The sequence below is a fragment of the Zosterops lateralis genome, assembly GCF_965231275.1.
Source record: "Zosterops lateralis genome assembly, chromosome: 17".
NCBI lineage: Eukaryota > Metazoa > Chordata > Aves > Passeriformes > Zosteropidae > Zosterops > Zosterops lateralis.
Window position 1 is genome coordinate 868,135 of NC_139777.1, and position 20,316 is coordinate 888,450.

Below are 20,316 nucleotides of genomic sequence, written 5' to 3' on the forward strand. Positions count from 1 at the left end.
AACCAGGGCTGCACCCATGTTCTGTTTCATGGTGTTTAACTGTGGGCACTGATGAAGGACAGCTCAGTGGGCTTCTCACCCATTTGAATCCCCCAGGAGGGTCCTTGGAACAATCTGTGCTGGCACAAGGAGCCTCTCACTCCTCATCACCTTTCTCACATTGCAATGCACAAATAGAATAAAGCAGTCCAATGATATGCTGAAGTTTGAGGCTGAGAGGAGCTCAGTATTTCCTATTTTTCCAGGATTTATGTGTGGAGAGGATTCCCAGCTGCCTCTGTGTTCCTGCACAGTGACTCTGTCTCAGAGTACAACCAGCAGGGAGTTTTTAGTGTTATCCAAGTGATCTTTTCTCCTCTTTTGGCTCATCCAAAGCTTTTCCTATGGCTCTTCCAAGCTTAAAATCACCATAATTTTGCTGGAGTTAACTGCTGCAGCTGGACGCTGCCAGCACTGTGTGTGTGCCCTGCACTGAGGGCACAGGATAATTCTGAGCAGTGTCATTTTGCTATTAATTGAGCTCCCTTCTGCATCAGTGGCCTGGCTGGGCTGTCAGGCTTTGCCTGCAGCACAGCTCCTTGCTGCTCCTCAGCAAATGTTGCTCTGGTGGCCACTGGTGCAGATGACAGAGAGGTGGTTAAATGTGGCACCACAGAGTTACAGTGCTCAGCCTGGATTTTTGTGTAGAGAACAAAAAATTTCCTATTTGAATTGCTCAGTGAATTTCTATTTTATGCCAACAGCAGCTCTTTGGAGCAGTGCAGGCTTTTGTCTCCATTGAAGAATTTGTTTGTGCAGTCTCTTCCCATTCTCTTTCTCATGACCCTGGTGCTGCAAACCTTAAATAATGTCACCAACAATCAATGGAGCTGCTCCCAGGAGGGAGGAAAAGGCTCAGGATTTGCAGAAAAGGCTCAGGATCTGCAGAAAAGGCTCAGGATCTGCAGAAAAGGCTCAGGATTTTTGCAGCACACACCTCTCCCTGGATTCCTGTCTCTCAGCTGCTGCTGTTTGAACATCTGACAGCCCTGTCAGGGAGTGAAGGGCAGGCACAGCCCATGGATCCACAGGTTTTTTAGTTTTGGCCGAGCCAATGTAACGGTCCAGCTGCTGTTGGCGGCTCCTGTGTCACCTCCTGCAGGGAGCACTGGATCAGAGGCTTCCTGTGAAAGGGGACTGAGCCTTCACACTTTCTGTGATGTCCAGAAGGTGGTTTTTCTCTGCAGCTGGGAGGAGTTGCTAGGGAACAGAGCCGGCTGCTCTGCGCTGGTGGCTCCTGCTTAGTGGAGCAACAACGTTCCTTCTGCTCCCACTCTGCATTGGGATGTGACTTGGAAATGCCTCAGAACTGCCCTGCTGATGGAGCTGGAAATGGACTTTATAGTGAAGTGATGCTGTTTTACACCACAATGACAAAGACTCTGAGATTCAGAGGGATGGGGCCTCCTCCTGCTCTCTGCACCCCTGGGCTGCTCAGGATGCTGGAGACAGGAGGAGGGAGAGGAGGGAGAAGAGGGAGAGGAGGGAGAGGAGGGAGAGGAGGGAGAGGAGGGAGAGGAGGAGGGAGAGGGAGAGGAGAAGAGGAGGAAGAGGAGGGAGAGGAGGGAGAGGAGAAGAGGAGGAAGAGGAGGGAGAGGAGGGAGAAGAGGGAGAAGAGGGAGAGGAGGAAGAGGAGGGAGAGGAGGGAGAGGAGGAAGAGGAGGGAGAGGAGGAAGAGGAGGGAGAGGAGGGAGAGGAGGAAGAGGAGGGAGAGGAGGGAGAAGAGGGAGAGGAGGAGGGAGAGGGAGAGGAGGGAGAGGAGGGAGAGGAGGGAGAGGAGGGAGAAGAGAGAGAGGAGGCAGGAGTAGGAATAGGAGGGAGAGGAGGAAGAAGAGGAAGAGGAGGGAGAAGAGGGAGAGGAGGAAGAGGAGGGAGATTCCCTCCCCAGCACTTTCCCCTGCAGGACACAGCTCTGGGCACCACAAGCAAAGCAAATCCTTTCTGCATTCAGGGCTGTGCACGGAGGTGTTTGCTTACAGAAATGGAAGGCAAAGATAAATAGGGCCGACTGCTGATTTAAAGTGCTTGGGAGCCCCAAGTGCTTCAAAGGTACTGTTTCCAAAATAAATGCAGAAAATATGATGTAGGGTCTGAAATCTCCCTAAATTGCCCGTAAGGAAGCAAACAATGCAGCACATCCCTTTTATTCCTGGCCAAGCAGCAGCAAAGCTGCTAACAGCACAGCTTGTGCAACCAGCAATTTTTTAAAATTAGGGCTGAGATTGAAGAAAGGACAGGGAAAAACAAAGCGCAGCACTGGGAACTCTGAGCAGGGAAAACAAAGTGCCATCTGCCCCATTTCACAGGTGAAAAACATTTTCTGAAAGAGCCACCACAGCACAAGGAACAGGGCAGTGAGGGTGGTGTTGGACAGCCCCAGGGAAACCTGCAGCCTTGTTTTGATTTATACAGAAATTTTTATTATTATGTATTATAAATTTTTATAATATACATTGTAATTTTTTTTTTTTTTAATACATAGAATTTTTGTTCTATACATAAAGTAGAGGGCACTGGTGGATGACCCAGTCCTCTGCTGCAGATGGAGCAGGAAAGAGAAATAACATTTCCAAAGAGATGTAGGACACTCCTCCCTGTGTTTGTGGGTTCATTTATACATTTGTGCTGAGTGGGAAAGCAGCAAGTGAGGAATTCTTGTGATTCACTTGAACTGGCTGAGAACACCGAGCACGGAAAAACGAAGAAAAAAACTTGGTGAATTGCTCACCACAAGTCTTCCAAAAAGCTGCAGAAACTGGAACAGACCTTTCTATTCTCTATATAGAGCAAGAATCAGTGGGGTTGGTCAACCCTGTTTGACACCACAAGGACACAGACTGTGAGATTCAGGAGGCTGAAAATGACTCCTTTATTTCTGGGCTGTGTCTCCCTTTTATCCCATTTCACACAGACCAATTGGATTGGTGACACAAAGACAAACCTCTTCACTCCCATTGGTCAGAGCAGAGGGACAGCAAGGAGAAGTCCCTCCTGGGGAAAGGAATGAAGAACAAAGGGACAGCTACAAAAACATTTCTCCTGTTGACAGAAAATTCCCTGGGGAAGGAATTTCAGCAAACCAAAACACCTCAGGCACAAAAGCAGAGCTGCACACAGGGTGCTGTTTTTAGCTTGAGTATCTCTGGAGTATCTCTGGAGTATCTCTGGAGCTCTGCTTCCTGAGCTTCATCTCACTCAGGGTCTTTCTGCAAAAAGATCTGATGCTGCTTTTCCCACGGAGGATGTGGCCCCTGTTTGGTGAGTAAATAGAGGTCAGAGCTGCAGACTCTGTATTTGTTTCTGCTTTAAATCCATTTGTATTCATCCTTTCCCTTTGGCCCTCCAGAGATTTAGTGTTTTACATCTTGCAGGACGTGTTTTGAACAAGGGCTTGGTTTGAAAGGCACAGGAGTGAAATTTGGGTGTGTGCACACAAACCTCAGCCACAACAGGCAGCTCCTGGCCGCCCATGAGATGCACATTGCAGACAAATCCAGTTTATTTAACTCCTGCTATGAACAATTCAGCTTCTGAAACCGAAATAGGTCTTGTGCCCTTTCACTAATTAAATTTTGTTATAAACCCACCTGGGCTGTGTTTTTTTGTAATATCTCTGTTTGAGTGACAGTGGCTGGGCTGTCTGTGAGGACTGGGTTTTTCCTCCTGAAATGTTAATTAGGTGGGGAATGTGTTATGCTGCCTTGCAAACCCATAGATAAACAGATTGATTTAATTTTAATCTGCTTTCATGGCGATGCATAACGATAACTGGTTTCTGTCTCTCAGGGCTGGAAAACCACAGACCTTAATAAGAGTTTGTGGGTTTATCATCCAGCTTTAAATAGCTGCTGTTGTGCTCTCCATAAATTATTCCAACTCCATCAGCATCTCAGGGACTCCCCATCCCCTTCTGCTGTGGATTTTCAATCAGTGGAACTATTAGTGCAATTTGAAGGAACTTGGAAGTGTCTTCTCTGGAAACAACTGACAACACTGGTTTGTACATCCAGCATTCAGTGGGGAGAGCAGCAGCAGCAAAAAAAAAAAAGCTTTGCAGGAGCCAGTTCTGCAGATTAAATCACAACATCCAAATCCTGCCTTTTATAAGCCGTGCCAAAATTAATTATGGCATTAAAGCCAGGCATTCAGGTGGTTGCTGTGAGGTGTCTTTACTCCATGACCTATTTTTTGGTGATCTGCCTTTCCTGCTGAGCTGAGGAAGGTGCAATTCACATCAGCCACTTCCAGAAACAGTTGGTTTAAATGGGCAAATAGAAATCTCAAATACAGCTTCTTCCATGGAAAGAGTTTCAACTTTAAAGGTTTATTCCTGATTGGGAAAATAATTTTTTGGGTTTAATGGTCTAAATTTCTTCATGGTGGATACAGATCCAGGAAACCTTTGCACACTTGGTTTTCAGGTGCTTACAGCAAATGTGAATTAAAGCTGACAAAAATCAAAAATGGGCTGAGTTGTGCCTGTTTCCACCAGGACAGCTGTGCCTGTTTCCTCCAGATGTGTTTTATTTTTCACTGATGATCAAGAGCCTCTTCCAGGCTCAAATTCTCTCCTGCATTAACTTCAGCCATAAAAAATCAGTGAAACTGCAGAGGGAGGCGGAAAGAAGAGTGTGACCTTAAAATGCATAAATTTAGCATCACCCTGATGCTGCTGTACATAAAACTGGGAGTGCTGGGAACACAAATCCCCTCCTCGTGCTGTGGGATGGTGGGTTTGCTCTGCCCTGCTGAGGGCTCCAGTGGGAGCAGGTTTTGGCCCCAAGGATGGTTGTTTCAGGGATTTTGGGGACACCTGGCTGTGCACTGGATTACCTCCTCTGGGGTTTGTTTTCAGTGTGAATTTTGGCTTTTTGCTTCACCCTCTCACTGCTGTGGGGTCTGGTGATTCCTCATTCCCATCCCAGTGCTGCTCATGGGACTCTCTGCCATTCCCAAACCCATATTTCCTTCAATTCTGATACTCCAGAATTTAAACAAAACTCCATCCTGAAGTAAAACCAGACCATTTGCTGCTGTTTTTCCATTGTTTGGTGATATTTTCGTGCACTTCAATGTGATTCTTTGAGCACAGAGGCCTCAGGGAGGGGAGGAGGAGGAGGTTGTGTGTGCAAGGCAGTGAAACATCAGGATGTAAATGTCAGACCTGGAGTGTTCTTGGTATCAAAACTCATTTAAACAACACAGAGCTGCAGAAAATGACCTGAGGCCCTGCAGAGATGTCTGCATTTAATGTACTCCCAGATCATTCTGCAGCTCCCAGGGAGTTCTGTGATGCAGCTACAGCTCAGTCATCCCCAATTCCTGCCTGGATTGTGGGTCCCTGGACTCACAACACCCGATTTTCCACCCTGGTGTTTCATTCTGGTGCTCAGGAAGGCCCTGAGGGGGTCAGCCAGATCCTGCTGGGCGGCTGGAGGGTGCCTTAAATCTCAAGTGATAAAGGATTATAAATCTCAAGTGATAAAGGATTATAAATCTCAAGTAAAAAAAAAAAAAAACAAAAAAAAAACAACCACACAAAAAACCCCAAAAAAAACCCCAAAACAAAACAAAACAAAACACAAACAAACAAACAAAAACAAAAACAAAAACAAAACAAAACAAAACAAAACAAAACAAAACAAAACAAAAAACAAAACAAAACAAAACAAACAAACAAACAAAAAAAATAAACCAACCAAACTTCCCCAAAATCTCTGCTCTCTCTCTCCCCACTTCTAGGTTAAGGTCAGCAAGAACCACTGAAAATAAACACAAATAAAACCCCCTTGTAGTTATTAGTGAAACCCCTGGGGGAGATGCAGAGACAGGAGGGCACTGGATGCCTGGTGGGTGTCTGGAGCTCTCAGAAAACTCCCCCTGTGCACAATTTCTGCGACAGGATGACAACCAGCGGTGGCAGGGAGTTAACAGCCTCGCTTTTCTTCTCCTCCTTTGATGTTGGAAGTAGTTCTGTTCCTCAGAAAGGACCGTGAAAGGTTCCCACATTTCCCTGCCCGGAGCACTCACAGGGATGAAAAACTGATTTCAGTGTCAGGGCTCTGAAGTGTCTTTATTTAGAGCTGTTTGGGGGTGGGATTGGTGTTTGTTTGTGCTCTGGGTTGGGAAGGGGCGGGTGGGATAGTGGTGAGGTGAATGCAGGGCAGGGGGAGTGAGGTGGGAGGGGAGCCTGGCCTGGGCAGGATGTGAGCCCTAAAAATCCTTTATTGGTCTGGATAAAAGAGTGTGTGAGCACTAAAAATCATTTATTGGTCTGGGTAAAAGGGTGTGTGAGCCCTAAAAATCCTTTATCCAGCCTGGGCAGGTGTGTGTGCCTTAAAAATCCTTTATCACTCTGGATAAAAGAGTGTGTGAGCCCTAAACATCCTTTATCAGTCTGGACAGGTGTGTGAGCCCTAAAAATCCTTTATCACTCTGGATAAAAGTGTGTGTGAGCCCTAAAATTCTTTTATCCACCTGGGCAGGGTGTGAGCCCTAAAAATAATTTATCCAGTCTGGATAAAAGGGTGTGTGAGCCCTGGATCCTTTATCCTGGATCAAAGGGTGTGTGAGCCCTGCACATCCCTGGTTCTGGTGTCCTGCCTGTCCCAGGGCTGTGTGTGACCTGTGCCCATCCCAGTGACATTGGTGACATTGTGGCCCTCAGCACAGTCCAGTGTGGGGTTTTTTCAGCTCTTCCACCTTACCCAACACTCCAGTGAGGGTTTCCCAGCCCGGGGTAATGACAGGGGCTGAAAGCTGAGCTGTAACTGCTGTAAACTGCAGACACCAGGAGATGCTCGACCAGACACCTTGAGAAATGAGGGAGGACATTGCCTGCATTTTAATTGGAGTCACAGCCTGTTCCAGCACGGTGTTTAGTGGGGTAGGATTGGGAATCGCTACCTTTGTGCACTTGGGTGATGCATTTCCTTGATTTCACTTGTTGTGTATTGATTCTGAGAGTTCCTTCTGTGATGTGTGGTTTTGTTTGGTTTGTTTTTGTTTTTGTTTTTTTTTTTGCTTCTCTGTTCCCCTGGTTTGTACCCTGTCAGCACTGACGAGTTTTCAGAGACTGTGAGCTCCCAGGGGCTTTGTTTGCTGTGATTGATTCGGTGTGAGGGGCTGAGCTGCTCGGGGGCCTCCGTGAGTGATGTGTGAGCAGGGATCCAGAGGGGAAGAGCAGGTAAAGAACAGTACAGGCAGGAGGGTAAAGAGGAGGTTGGGAGGTAAAGAAAAGAACAGGCAGGGAGGTGAAGAACAGGCAGGAGGGGTAAAGAACAGGCAGGAGGATAAAGAAGAACAGGCAGGGAGATAAAGAACAGGCAAAAGGTAAAGAACAGGCAGGAGGTGAAGAACAGAACAGGCAGGGAAGTGAAAAATAGGTAAGAGGGTGAAGAACAGGCAGGAAGGTAAAGAATAGGCAGAAGGTAAAGAAGAGGCAGGGAGGGTAAGAACAGGCAGGGAGGGTAAAGAACAGGCAAGAGGTTAAAGAACAGGCAGGGAGGTAAAGAAAAGAACAGGCAGGAGGGTAAAGAACAGGCAAGAGGTTAAAGAACAGGCAGGGAGGTAAAGAAAAGAACAGGCAGGAGGGTAAAGAACAGGCAAGAGGTTAAAGAACAGGCAGGAAGGTAAAGAATAGGCAGAAGGTAAAGAAGAGGCAGGGAGGGTAAGAACAGGCAGGGAGGGTAAAGAACAGGCAGGAAAGTAAAGAACAGGCAGAGAGGGTAAAGAACAGGCAAGAGGTTAAAGAACAGGCAGGGAGGTAAAGAAAAGAACAGGCAGGAGGGTAAAGAAGAACAGGCAGGGAGGGTAAGAACAGGCAGGGGGTGTAAAGAACAGGCAGGAAAGTAAAGAACAGGCAGGGAGGTAAAGAACATGCAAGGAGGTAAAGACAAGAACAGGTAGGGGGGTAAAGAACAGGTAGGGGAGTGAAGAACAGGCAGGAGGATAAAGAACAGGCAGGGAGGTGAAGAATGGGCAGGAGGGTAAAGAACGAGGTGGGAGGTAAAGAAAAGAACAGGCAGGAAGGTAAAGAACAGGCAGGAGGGTGAAGAACAGGCAGGAGAGACAGAGAGAGAGAGTGAGAGCAAGGGAGTACGGGGAAGAGAGCTAGCAGGAGTAAGAGCCAGAGAGAGAGCCAGCAAGAGCAAGAAGAGAAGAGAGCGAGATCTTTGTTCCAATCCATTCTATCTCCTTTTGTGATGAATATTCTAATTTACAGTGACCAACCAACACAAGACACAAAACCCTATAGAATCTACATACAGCCTATAAGAACTACTACATTACCATGTGTTATATTTTAAACTCTAAAAACTCCTCTTTAGACTTTTCTGTTTTGCTGCATTGACCTTTGGATCCCTCAGGCAGCAGAAGGGGATTGTTCAATCCAAAGGGATTCTCCTCCAGCTGCCCAGGCTGTTGTCTTCAGGTTATAGAGTGACTAAGACTCATATCCTATAACTCAAATTAAGCTTCTATTTCTATTTCAATTACAGGTTTCATATTTTCAGAATCTTTTGCTAAGCAATCATATTTATAAAGTTTCTCTGATTCATCTTCCCCAACAGGTGCCAGTCCCTGGGAATGGCCAAAGTCTGTCTCACCCAGACCGTGTGGCCTTTCTGTGTCTCCCTCCCTGAGACACCAAAATTCCATTTCATTTCATTTCCACTCTCCTCTGACCACCGATCTCTTGTCCTGAGGGATGTCTGCTCCAGCACCTGCTTAAAATTCATTTGGTGAAATTAGGACAGGAGAACTTGCACAGGAGAAATTGGCAGTCTCAGTGTGTTTATTCCTCCAGGTGTGCTCAGGAAACTGCTGGCAGAAAGGAGATGATGGAATCCCTTTTTGTTCAGGACGGTTGAAGGAATCCTTTGGCTTTTTATTCTGCCAACATCTGCGTGGGTCTTGTCCTTCAAAGATTTCCTGAGCAATTTGATGCGGGGGCAGAGCTGACAGGGCTGTTTTCTCTGCTGTTTGCAGCTGCTCAGACAAAAAAAAAAAAAAAAAAATAAAACTCACCAACCTTTTTGGGGTTTCTGCCCAGAGCTGAGGACTTGCCATGGCACTGGATGGGTTTTGTGTGTGGGATTTAAGGGAAATATAATTAATCTGTCATTGCCTGACATTTCACAGATGAGGTTGGACTTAAAAAACACATTCAGGAACAAAAAGTTGACACCACCAGGGACTCCTGATTCAATAATTTGGCCAACATTGAATTTATTTATATCTGTGGGGTAATTCAGTGGTGCCCCTGAGGCATTTATTTATTTAAAGAGAGAGAGGCAGGATTAAAGAATGCCACACCTGATAAGGGGAATTGAAACAGATATTTGAAAGTGCATCTCTCTCCATATAAACTCCCTCTTCTCCACTTGTGGTTAATGAATTCTGGTTTTTATTCTGGTTATTCTTTTAAAATGTAACTCCAGAAGTGTTATCCCAGCAATGAGAAATGGAAAGTGCCTCTCAACAGGAGCCAGTCCAGTTTGCCTTATGGCTTTTCTTATTTTTTAACCTCTCATATGTGGGGACAGAGCTCCAGAGAAATCAGTTGTTTTAGGGAAAATAAGAATTTTTTTTAAAATAACTGTTTTTAAGTTCAGAGCTGAGAGGACTGTTAAACCCAACGGCATTTAAAGAAAATGTTGTGGACTCAAAAAAGATGATGAAAATAAGATAAGCAAAGATAAGGACTGTAATTTTTGTGTGACTCAGAGAGGGAGGAGAGAGAGGGAAGATTTTGCTTGTAATGAGGCCCAGCAATGGCTCTCCACTCCAGCACCCAACTCCCTTCTTTTTACACCAAAAATGGTATTTCTGCTCCAATACAGTGACTTGGGGCCAGGGGAGAGCCTTAAAGTGCCCAAAGTGTGGGTAAGGGAGGAGCAGGAGTGGGGAACTGACCTTCAGTCACATCTGGAATTACCAGGAGTTCAGTTGACCCTGTTTTACAGCACAAGGACACAGACTGTGAGATTCGGGAGGCTGAAAATGACTCCTTTATTTTTGGGATGTGTCCCCTTTATACACTGTTTTTTTTCAATCAAACCCAACATTATCTCGAGATGAGGGAGGGTCTTGCCGAGCTCCTGGTTTTTTGTTGGGTGTGATGTAATGGAGTTATTTGACCCTGTTTGACACCACAAGGACACAGACTGTGAGATTCAGGAGGCTGAAAATGACTCCTTTATTTCTGGGCTGTGTCTCCCTTTTATCCCATTTCACACAGACCAATTGGATTGGTGACACAAAGACAAACCTCTTCACTCCCATTGGTCAGAGCAGAGGGACAGCAAGGAGAAGTCCCTCCTGGGGAAAGGAATGGATAACAAAGGGACAGCTACAAAAACATTCCTCCTGTTGACAGAAAATTCCCTGGGAAAGGAATTTCAGCAAACCAAAACACCTCAGGCACAAAACCAGGACTACCTTCAGTCATGCTGAATTGCTTCAAAATATGAAAATCTTAACGAATTCTCTCCTCTCCTTCCCTTGTCCTGCTGTTGGACCCTCACTCAGTGGTGGAATTTTCTGTGGGGAGAACACCAGGAAGCAAATCAGGAATGGACATTTCCTCTCTTTAATTGCTGAAACATCTCTTTATTCTCCCAGGGCCAAGGTGAAGAAAGGTGTGAACGTTTTCGGTGTCAGATCCAGCAGCCCCCACCTGTGGGACATCACAGAGAGTGTGGATTACTCTGGGAAATCTGCCCCGGCTGTTATCCTGTGCCAGAGGAAATCTGCCGCCTCTGACAACAGGTGGGTCACATCCAGCTCCTCAGAACTCACAGGGCTTTTTGTCCTTTTTCAAGATATTTGATGATTTTAGTCCGTTTTGCTGTGGTGCTGGAGGAAGGAAAGCTGTGGCTCTGTTTTTTTGTGCTGCGTTGCTCAATCCACCTCACAGATGTTGCTCAGTCCTGGCGCTCAAAGGAAGGGAAAACTGGCAGGAAATGCTGTTGGCAAAATTATTTAGAAGAGTTTGTTTCGTATCTTTGAATTTGATTGTGGCTGGTTTAATTTATTTTTTTTTACAATTATTTGATGCCAGATATTATAGTATGGGGTCTTTATATGGCTGTTTGTGATGGGTTTTTTTGGTTTGGTTTATTAATTTTACTGAGGGGTTTTTTTTGGTGGGTTGGGTCCTTTTAATTTGTTTGTTGGGTTTTTTTTTTTCTTGTTTTTGTCATTTGTTCTATCGAGTTCCCAGCTGAGATTTTTTTGGGTTTTCTCACTTTTGAGAACTTCTTCCTCCCTCTTTGTAAATCTTTGCAGTGCGATGCCCAGTGTATTGTTTTCCTCATTAAATTTACTCAGATCTGTTTAGCCGTGTGCATTTTAAGAAGCAAGATCATTACATGGGGAAGGAGAGTGGAGTGTTCTCTACAGCTTTTGGGAAATAATTTTACCCTTATTTAGATATGTTTGGGAAATAATTTTGCCCTTATTTAGACATATTTGGGAAATAATTTTATCCTTATCTAGATATGTTTGGGAAATAATTTTACCCTTATTTAGACATATTTGGGAAATAATTTTACCCTTATTTAGATATGTTTGGGAAATAATTTTGCCCTTATCTAGATATGTTTGGGAAATAATTTTACCCTTATTTAGACATATTTGGGAAATAATTTTACCCTTATTTACACACATTTGGGAAATAATTTTACCCTTATCTAGATATGTTTGGGAAATAATTTTACCCTTATTTACATACATTTGGGAAATAATTTTGCCCTTATCTAGATATGTTTGGGAAATAATTTTATCCTTATCTAGACATATTTGGGAAATAACTTTATCCTTATCTAGACATGTTTGGGAAATAATTTTACCCTTATCTTGGTTGATGTCACCAAATAGGCATAAGGGGGTAACAGTTAAATACTGATGTCCCTTTACCAAATTTTTTGGTAAGTTCATTTTTCCTAAGTTCATTTTTGGTAAGTTCATAATCGATTTAGAAATTACACAAACTCAGTTTGCAGATTCTTTATTTCTCCCCCCAAAAAAAGCAGAGGGCTGCAAAGGTGGCAATGTTAATTAACTGCCAGCCTCGGCACCTTTGTGCTCCTGATAGTTCTACATGGATCAGAAAATAGTGTTAATAAAGCTAACTCGGTGTGACAAGTGTAATTTCACGGCTTTGAGGAGGAGGCACTTGTGCAAGTGGCAGAGCAGAGCAGCGTGCCAGGGTTCCCTTATCTGGGGCTGGAAATGGATCCCTCATTCTGTCTGGAGAGGTTCTGGCAGCGGCAGCTCATCCTAACAGGATTAACATATAAATATTATCACAGCCAGCAGGGTGTTTTCAGATGAATATTAACGGCAAATATTATGATTCTGTCTGAGAATAACTAATTAAGCCCATCTGTCAAATATGATTTGAAGGCCTGGTTCCTTTGCTCATTACGGGCTGGCGCGTTCCAGATTAATGGTGGAGCAATTAGAAAGTTCTCCCCAGTTCTTCTGATTTCTTTCTCAGGCAGCAGTAATTTCCTAACAGTGTAAATCCTGACCCAGGAGATTATTAGATGGGTTTGCTGCTTGTAGCATCTGCACAGAGCTGCTGTTCCTCCCCGGAGGCATCGATCTCCCACCCCGGTGCTGTCAGGCTGTGACCAGACAAGTGGAGAGCAAATGGGGTGGGAATTAAACAGGGATCAGAATGGGCTGGGGAAACCCTTCAGACACTGAGTGAGCCAAGGGAGCTGCATCCTGATCTGTGGGAACTCTTTAAACACTGAGTGAAGGTGCTGCATCCTCATCTGTGCAACCCTTCAAACACTGAGTCAAGGAGCTGCAAACAGAGTGAGAATTAAACAGGGATCAAAATGGGGCTGGGGAAACCCTTCAAACTCTGAGTGAGCCAGGGAGATGCACCCTGATCTGTGGGAACCCTTCAAACTCTGAGTGAGTCAGGGAGCTGCAGACAGAGTGGGAATTAAACAGGGATCAGAATGGGCTGGGGAAACCCTTCAGACACTGAGTGAGCCAAGGGAACTGCACCCTGATCTGTGGGAACTCTTCAAATAAACACTGAGTGAGTGAATCAGGGAGATGCATCCTAATATGGGGAAACCTTCGAACACTGACTGAGTCAAGGGAGCTGCATCCTAATCTATGGGAACCCTTCAGACACTGAGTAAATCAAGGAGCTGCACCCTGATCTGTGGAAACTCTTCAGACACTGAGTGATCCAGGGGAGCTGCATCCTAATCTATGGGAACCCTTCAGACACTGAGTCAGGGAACTGGATCCTCATCTGTGCAACCCTTCAAACTCTGAGTGAGGCAGGGAGCTGCAAACAGGGTGGGAATTAAACAGGGATCAAAATGGAGCTGGGGAAACCCTTCAGACACTGAGTGATCCAGGGGAGCTGCATCCTAATCTGGTGGGAACCCTTCAAACACTGAGTCAAGGAGCTGCATCCTCATCTGTGCAACCCTTCAAACTCTGAGTGAGCCAGGGAGATGCACCCTGATCTATGGGAACCCTTCAAACTCTGAGTGAGTCAGGGAGCTGCAAACAGGGTGGGAATTAAACAGGGATCAAAATGGGGCTGGGGAAACCCTTCAGACACTGAGTAAACCAGGGAGCTGCATCCTGATCTGTGGGAACTCTTCAAATAAACACTGAGTGAGTGAATCAGGGAGATGCATCCTAATATGGGGAAACCTTCGAACACTGACTGAGTCAAGGGAGCTGCATCCTAATCTATGGGAACCCTTCAGACACTGAGTCAAGGGAGCTGGATCCTAATCTGGGGAAACCCTTCAAACTCTGAGTGAGGCAGGGAGCTGCAAACAGGGTGGGAATTAAACAGGGATCAAAATGGAGCTGGGGAAACCCTTCAGACACTGAGTAAATCAAGGAGCTGCACCCTGATCTGTGGAAACTCTTCAGACACTGAGTGATCCAGGGGAGCTGCATCCTAATCTATGGGAACCCTTCAGACACTGAGTCAGGGAACTGGATCCTAATCTGTGCAACCCTTCAAACACTGAGTGAGCCAAGGGAGCTGCAAACAGGGTGGGAATTAAACAGGGATCAAAATGGAGCTGGGGAAACCCTTCAGACACTGAGTGAGCCAAGGGAGCTGCATCCTCATCTATGGTAACCCTTAAAACATTGACTGAGGCAAGGGAGCTGCATCCTGATCTGTGGAAACCCTTCAAATAAACACTGACTGAGCCAGGGAGCTGCATCCTGATCTATGGGAACCCTTCAAACACTGACTGAGGCAAGGGAGCTGCATCCTAATCTGTGGAACCCTTCAAACAAACATTGACTGAGTCAGGGAACTGCATCCTAATCTATGGGAACCTTTAAAACACTGAGTCAAGGGAGCTGCATCCTCATCTGTGAAAACCCTTCAAATAAACACTTACTGAGTCAGAGAGTTGCATCCTCATCTGTGGGAACCCTTCAGATGCTGAGTGATCCAGGGAGCTGCAAACAGGGTGGGAATTAAACAGGGGTAAAAACGGGGCTGGGGAAACCCTTCAGACACTGAGTGAGGCAGGGTGCTGCATCCTCGTCTGTGGGAACCTTCAAACACTGAGTGAGCTCTTCAAACATTGGCTAAATCAGGGAGATGCATCCTGATCTGTGGGAACCCTTCAAATAAACACTGACTGAGTCAGGGAGATGCATCCTAATATGGGGAAACCTTCAAACACTGAGTGATCCAGGGAGCTGCACCCTGGTCTATGGGGACCCTTCAGACACTGCAGGATTCATCTGTCCATGGTGCTGTATTTCAGTGCTTAAATTTCTTAATGCTTTTATAGTTGAAGAAATTATATAAAAAATTTGACATTAAATAATAACAGGGGAACAGGAAAACGTATGGCAGCGTTGCCTTTGATTTTTCCTGCGCAATATTTTCCTTCCCTTGCCTTGGTGCCGTTGTCCTCAGTGCCCTGCTCCTCTCATTTCCACAAGGAGTTATTAAACATTTCCCTGCTGTAAATGCACTGAGCTGTTCCCTCCCGTGCCAGGAGTGCTGTAGTCCTAAAACACTCCTGAAGCCAACAAGAGCAACAAATTTAACATAAATAACAGCCTAGTGGCCACAATAATTGCACTCTGTCTCTTGCTGGTGTTCATCAAAATGCTGCATAAAAGTGCTTTAATGTTTTAGATCACCATTAATTTTTTTTTTCTTTCCCTTGATCCCCATGTGCTGGCGTGACTTTGTCACCCAGAAATGTTTTATTGCTTGGAAAGGGAAAATTTCTGCTCGAAAATGAAAGGAAAGAATGTGTGATGTGGTTAATATATATATATATATATATATATATATATATATATATATATATATTTATAAACCTTCTTGTACTTTGTGCAATCACATCCTGTGGGACTCACCTGAACTTCCCTTTGTCAGGAGGAAATAAAATAAAAACAAGACAGAGGTGGCAGAAATGAGACTTTGAGGATGGGAAATACTCAGGAATGATGTTCTCAGAGATGGACAGCTCCAGGCTGGATGTTTGGGGATTTTGGGGGATTTTGGGGGCAACCTCATTCATTATTTATTGATGTATTCATTATTTATTGATGTATTCATTATTTATTGATGTGAATTCCAAGAAAAAAAAATATTCCTCTTATTCATTTTTTAACCCTGGTTTTATTATTGAGGGAAACAGGAGGGAAGGGAGAAAAGGTGGCACTTTTATGTGGTCCCAAAATTGCTTCCTGAGGAAATTTATTCACCCCTAAAAAAATGGTCTGTTCCCTCAGCACTGTTGGTTTTAATACATTAAAAAATCTATTGTTGGGCAGACAGAATATCTTCATTTAATTCTGAAATTAAATAGTTTAACTCCATTTCTGCCTCTGAGCCATGTGGGTAATGGTTTCCCCTGAGTTCTTTAGGGCTGTGCACACTTTGGGTTTTCCTGTTTCCCTTCCTGTGTTATTAGAAACCTCCAGGAGTTTGTCTGTTGTGATAATGTGAAACACTGATCAGCTCAGGAGTCGTGTTTACAACCCTCTGTTTGAAGGCAATTAGTCACAAACCTCTATTTCTCATTTTCAAGCTTAAATGAGAGCTGCCCCCAGAGACAGAACCCCTTGGGACTTTGAGGCAAAATAAATTTGTCTGAGCCAAGGCTCAGTGCATTATTATTTTACACACTGACCCACTTTTCTCACGTTTATAAAAAGAAAACTATTTTATTTAGCAAGAAAATACAGAATCTTTCTTGAAATCATTCAAGTCAGTGCTAATACACTAGGAAAAAAAAAACAGTTTATGGTTATCATCTTGAATTAAATCAAAAGGAAAGAGATGGAATAATGACCAGTTATTAGATAAAGGCATTATTAAATGAAATTAAATTATAAAGAATGGAGCAGTTATTAGATAAAGGCATTATTAACCAGCTTTTTCACCTGTTGGCTTCAGAATTATTAATTTAAAAACAAAAAAAAATTTGCAGAAAGCACTTCAAAGGCCTGGGGATGGCCTTCAGCATCCTGGAGGGGAAACTCCTGTGTCTGACATTCCCATGGAGGAGAAAACACAGGGAAATTCAGCTCCAAGCGCAGGGATGGTTCCCTTTAATCTCAGCTGAATGTGGGCTCTCCTCAGGGGGCAAAGCTGCTCCTGTGCCTTTGGTGAGGAGCAAGATGCTGCTCAAAGGTGAGAACCAGCACTGCCTTTTGAAGCTGTTCAAAATATAAATTCCCTCATCCAAGGGTTTGTCCTTTTGAAATTGTAACGTCTCATTTCAGTGCTGCCCAAAATCTGCAGGTTTCCTGGGACTGGGGACCTTGGAGCAGGGCTGGGATCACTGTCAGGGCTGGGAACACTGTTCAGAGCTGGGATCATTGTCAGAGCTGTGCTGGCTCACTCCAGTGGTGCCCCAAAATCTGCAGGTTTCCTAAGACACAAAATCTGCAGATTTCCTGGGGCTGGGGACCCTGGAGCAGGGCTGAGAGTTCACTCCATTTCTGCCCCAAAATCTGCAGATTTCCTGAGACACAAAATCTGCAGATTCCCTGGGACTGGGGACCTTGAGCAGGTTTGGGATCACTGTCAGAGCTGAGAGCTCACTCCAGTGCTGCCCCAAAATCTGCAGATTTCCTAAGATACAAAATCTGCAGATTTCCTGGGACTGGGGACCCTGGAGCAGGGCTGGGGTCATTGTCAGAGCTGGGATCACTGTCAGAGCTGAGCTGGCTCACTCCAGTGCTGCCCCAAACTCTGCAGATTTCCTAAGATACAAAGTCTGCAGATTTCCTGGGATTGAAGTTCCTGGAGCAGAACTGTCTTTGTAGTGTCACTAAACCAGTGAAAGGATTTGGGTTTTCAGGGTGCCCTGTCTTTGGGGATGTCACTGAGTCTGACCCAGACATGTCTGTGTGTAAAACCTGGTTCCACTTCAGGAGCCTGAGCCCTGGGATTCCATGCAGAGCTGGGTGTGTGTTCCCTGGATATTCTGGGCTCCAGAAAAGGAGCGTGTGCTGTGATTTATTCCTCCCCCTGACGGGAATGTGCAGTGCCTGCACCTCTCCCAACACACTCCAGCCTGGCAAACGTTCCCCAGCCCAAGGCACAGTCTGGAGTTAATTCTGTGCTGTCACCCAGAGCTGGTGTGGTGTGCAATAACACACTTTGCATTTCCATCTCTCCTGGAGCCTGGCTCTCAGTTTGGAATCACAAACCCTGCACCACGGTGTGACACCCAGTCTGAGCAGGGGGATGCACAGAAAACACATTGCACGAGGAGTGAGACAAAAGTACATTCCAGAGAGTGTAGGAGTGGGGGATTCAGGAGGGGACCAGAGGCTTGTTGCCTGATCCTTTAGCAAAGTCCAGAGTTATCACATCCTGTGTTCTCTTCTGTCACTCAGGAACCCTCAGAGCTCTTTGTGTCAGAAATAAATCTGGGTTTGTATGAGGTACACGTGGAAATCTGAGTGTTTGCCTGTTCTGTCTGTGCTCTGAGAGTGGCCTGGGTGGGGTGTCAGGTTTGATACCAGGAATAAATTCTTCACTGAAAGTGTGATTGGGCACTGGGATGGGCTGCCCAGGGAGCTGTGGGGTCACCAGCCCTGGATGTGGCACTCAGGGCCAGGGTTTAGGGGATGAGGAGGTGTTGGGTTGTAGGATGACCCCAAAGGTCTTTTCCTGTTCTGTGATTCTCCTCTCCTGTGATGTGGAGCCCCAGTCCCTGGCAGAGCGACCCTGGCACGGGGCTCATCCATTTGTGTCCATCCCAAACCTGGGATGTGTCTGAGCCTGGGATCACTGGAGGGGACACTGAGGGATCTCCTGCACTTATCCAGATGTGCTCATGTTATTCTTAGTTCCAGGGCTTACCTGAAGCTGATATTCAAATGTGCAATTAGCTGAATTGATGGCTGCTCTACCTCCAGTGACTCTTGAGATGAATATTCCCTGGGATGTTACAGGAGTGCCTGCCTGCCTTTTCCCTCAGCTTTAGCTGAAATACTTGAAAATACCTCCAATATTGATAAGATACTGTCTTTTCTAGAAGTTTTACCCGTGACCCAGAGCCACAAACCCCTTCAGCAAATCTCAGTGACAGGATGAGCAAAATCCTTGAAATCATGACTGGAACAGAGCCCTTCACTGTGAGCTCCTGAAGTGCTGAGCGCAACTTCTTCATTTCCCATTTATTAGACTCTTCCATTTAATCTCCTGCAAGAGAGGAAAAATAATTAGCCGGAATAATTTTCAATCCAATTAATCTGTCCCCGAGTGGCAAATATTGTACCTGGAAACACATCGATTACCAAGTGTTTCCTCTGAGATGCTTTTTTCCTCTTAATTGTCGGAGCAATTAATTTCCTCACAGACACACGGGCAGGTCTTTGTGTGAAAGCAGCCCAAACAAAAGGCCTGGAAGAGAACAAAAGATGGCTGTAAAAAAAAAAAAAACAACAAACGAGCAGAGAGAAGGAATAAATATAAAACGTGTAGAGAACATTATCTGTGCTGTCCATACATTATGCGCTTGTCAGCACCCGTTGGAGGAGGAGCTTTGATTTTTCCTGCAGAATTTGGGAGGTGTTGGAGTGAATTTTTGGTGCATATTCATGAGGAGCACATTGAACACATGGTGCTCCTTGCACAGGACCATGGGCACAGAGGAGTTTGGCACACGGGCTCTGCTTGAGACATGTTTTTTCAAAGGAACGACTCTCTTCTCCCATCCTCAAAAATTTGGGTGGATTTTTATAGGGAAAACCAAATTCTGCGTTCCGTTTTGGATGCCAAACCCAAATTTTATCCCTGTTTGAGTCCTTTGATTGGAAGCGTAAGAAACTTGGTAATTTTCTTCTCTTTTGGAGCGTCGATTTCCAATTCTAAACAGATTTTAATGTTTAAACAGACAGTGCTGTTCTCCTGAATTCCACACGGTAAAATGGCTACAATTGGATTTGGTGTTCCCAAGAGCTGGATACACACACCTCTGACATGGAAATTTATATTTTCATTTTATAGCTTCATTTTTCTTGCCAACTACTGAACGGAGGATGGTGCAACAAATAACTTTGAACGGTCTTAATTATTTTTGAGTCTCTTAAACCCCCATGAGCTCACCAATATCTCTGTTTTATGTCAGAGATGCATTTACACATTCAGTCCATACCTGTTGTCTTTATTGCAGTTCTTTTTAGGTTCTGATAGATTGAATCAGGTTTGATTTTATGCACATTCAATCCCAAGAAACTCTGAGGAGCAGAGGGGGGGGGACTGTGGGTTCATTCTACATTTGTTTTTTCTATATTCGAACAAGATAAACCTCTGACTTAGTCCTTAAGAGTCTCAAAGAGAATTACAATGTCTTGATGAAAAATTACTATTTGTTCGAAAATCAGGACTTTTTTTCTCGTAAAGGACAGGAAAATAAATCTTGTTTGCAGTGGCTGTGAGCAGCAGAGGATCAGGAATTTAGCTGTCTCCAGAGTTTGGGGATAAATGACAGTTTTAGAAATGCAGCCTTTACGATGAAATCTCCGAGATGGTGGCAATCAGCACTTGTTTTGTACAAGCTGTAATTTTTTTTTTTTTTTTTTTTTTTTCTCTTTACTTTAGGTTTTGTGGTTTTGGCACTCTCATCATTCTTATGTAATTCTCCAGGAAAAAAAAAAATATCTCTTGTTCTGTGGTTTAAAGGGATTTATCCTGTTTATGAAAAGAAATGCTGCTTCTGCTGCTCGGGTAAACCACAAATAAAGATTTTGCTCTTCAGCTGTAATCAGGACTTGAAA

The 20,316-nt window shown here is 44.8% G+C and overlaps 2 protein-coding genes across 2 annotated transcripts in view; both read left to right on the forward strand.

Annotated features, from left to right (window-relative positions):
• The window catches only part of RIMBP2 (RIMS binding protein 2), a 269,166-nt gene extending 259,915 nt beyond the window's left edge, over window positions 1-9,251 (forward strand). The window contains exon 20 of the transcript XR_014591298.1: window positions 9,039-9,251. The gene's annotated coding sequence lies outside the window, so the exon portion shown is untranslated. The remainder of the gene's footprint in view (window positions 1-9,038) is intronic.
• The window catches only part of TMEM132D (transmembrane protein 132D), a 185,623-nt gene that overhangs the window by 71,977 nt on the left and 93,330 nt on the right, over window positions 1-20,316 (forward strand). Inside the window, exon 3 of the mRNA XM_083873970.1 lies at window positions 10,666-10,812. Coding sequence (XP_083730096.1) covers window positions 10,666-10,812 — 147 coding nt within the window. The remainder of the gene's footprint in view (window positions 1-10,665; window positions 10,813-20,316) is intronic.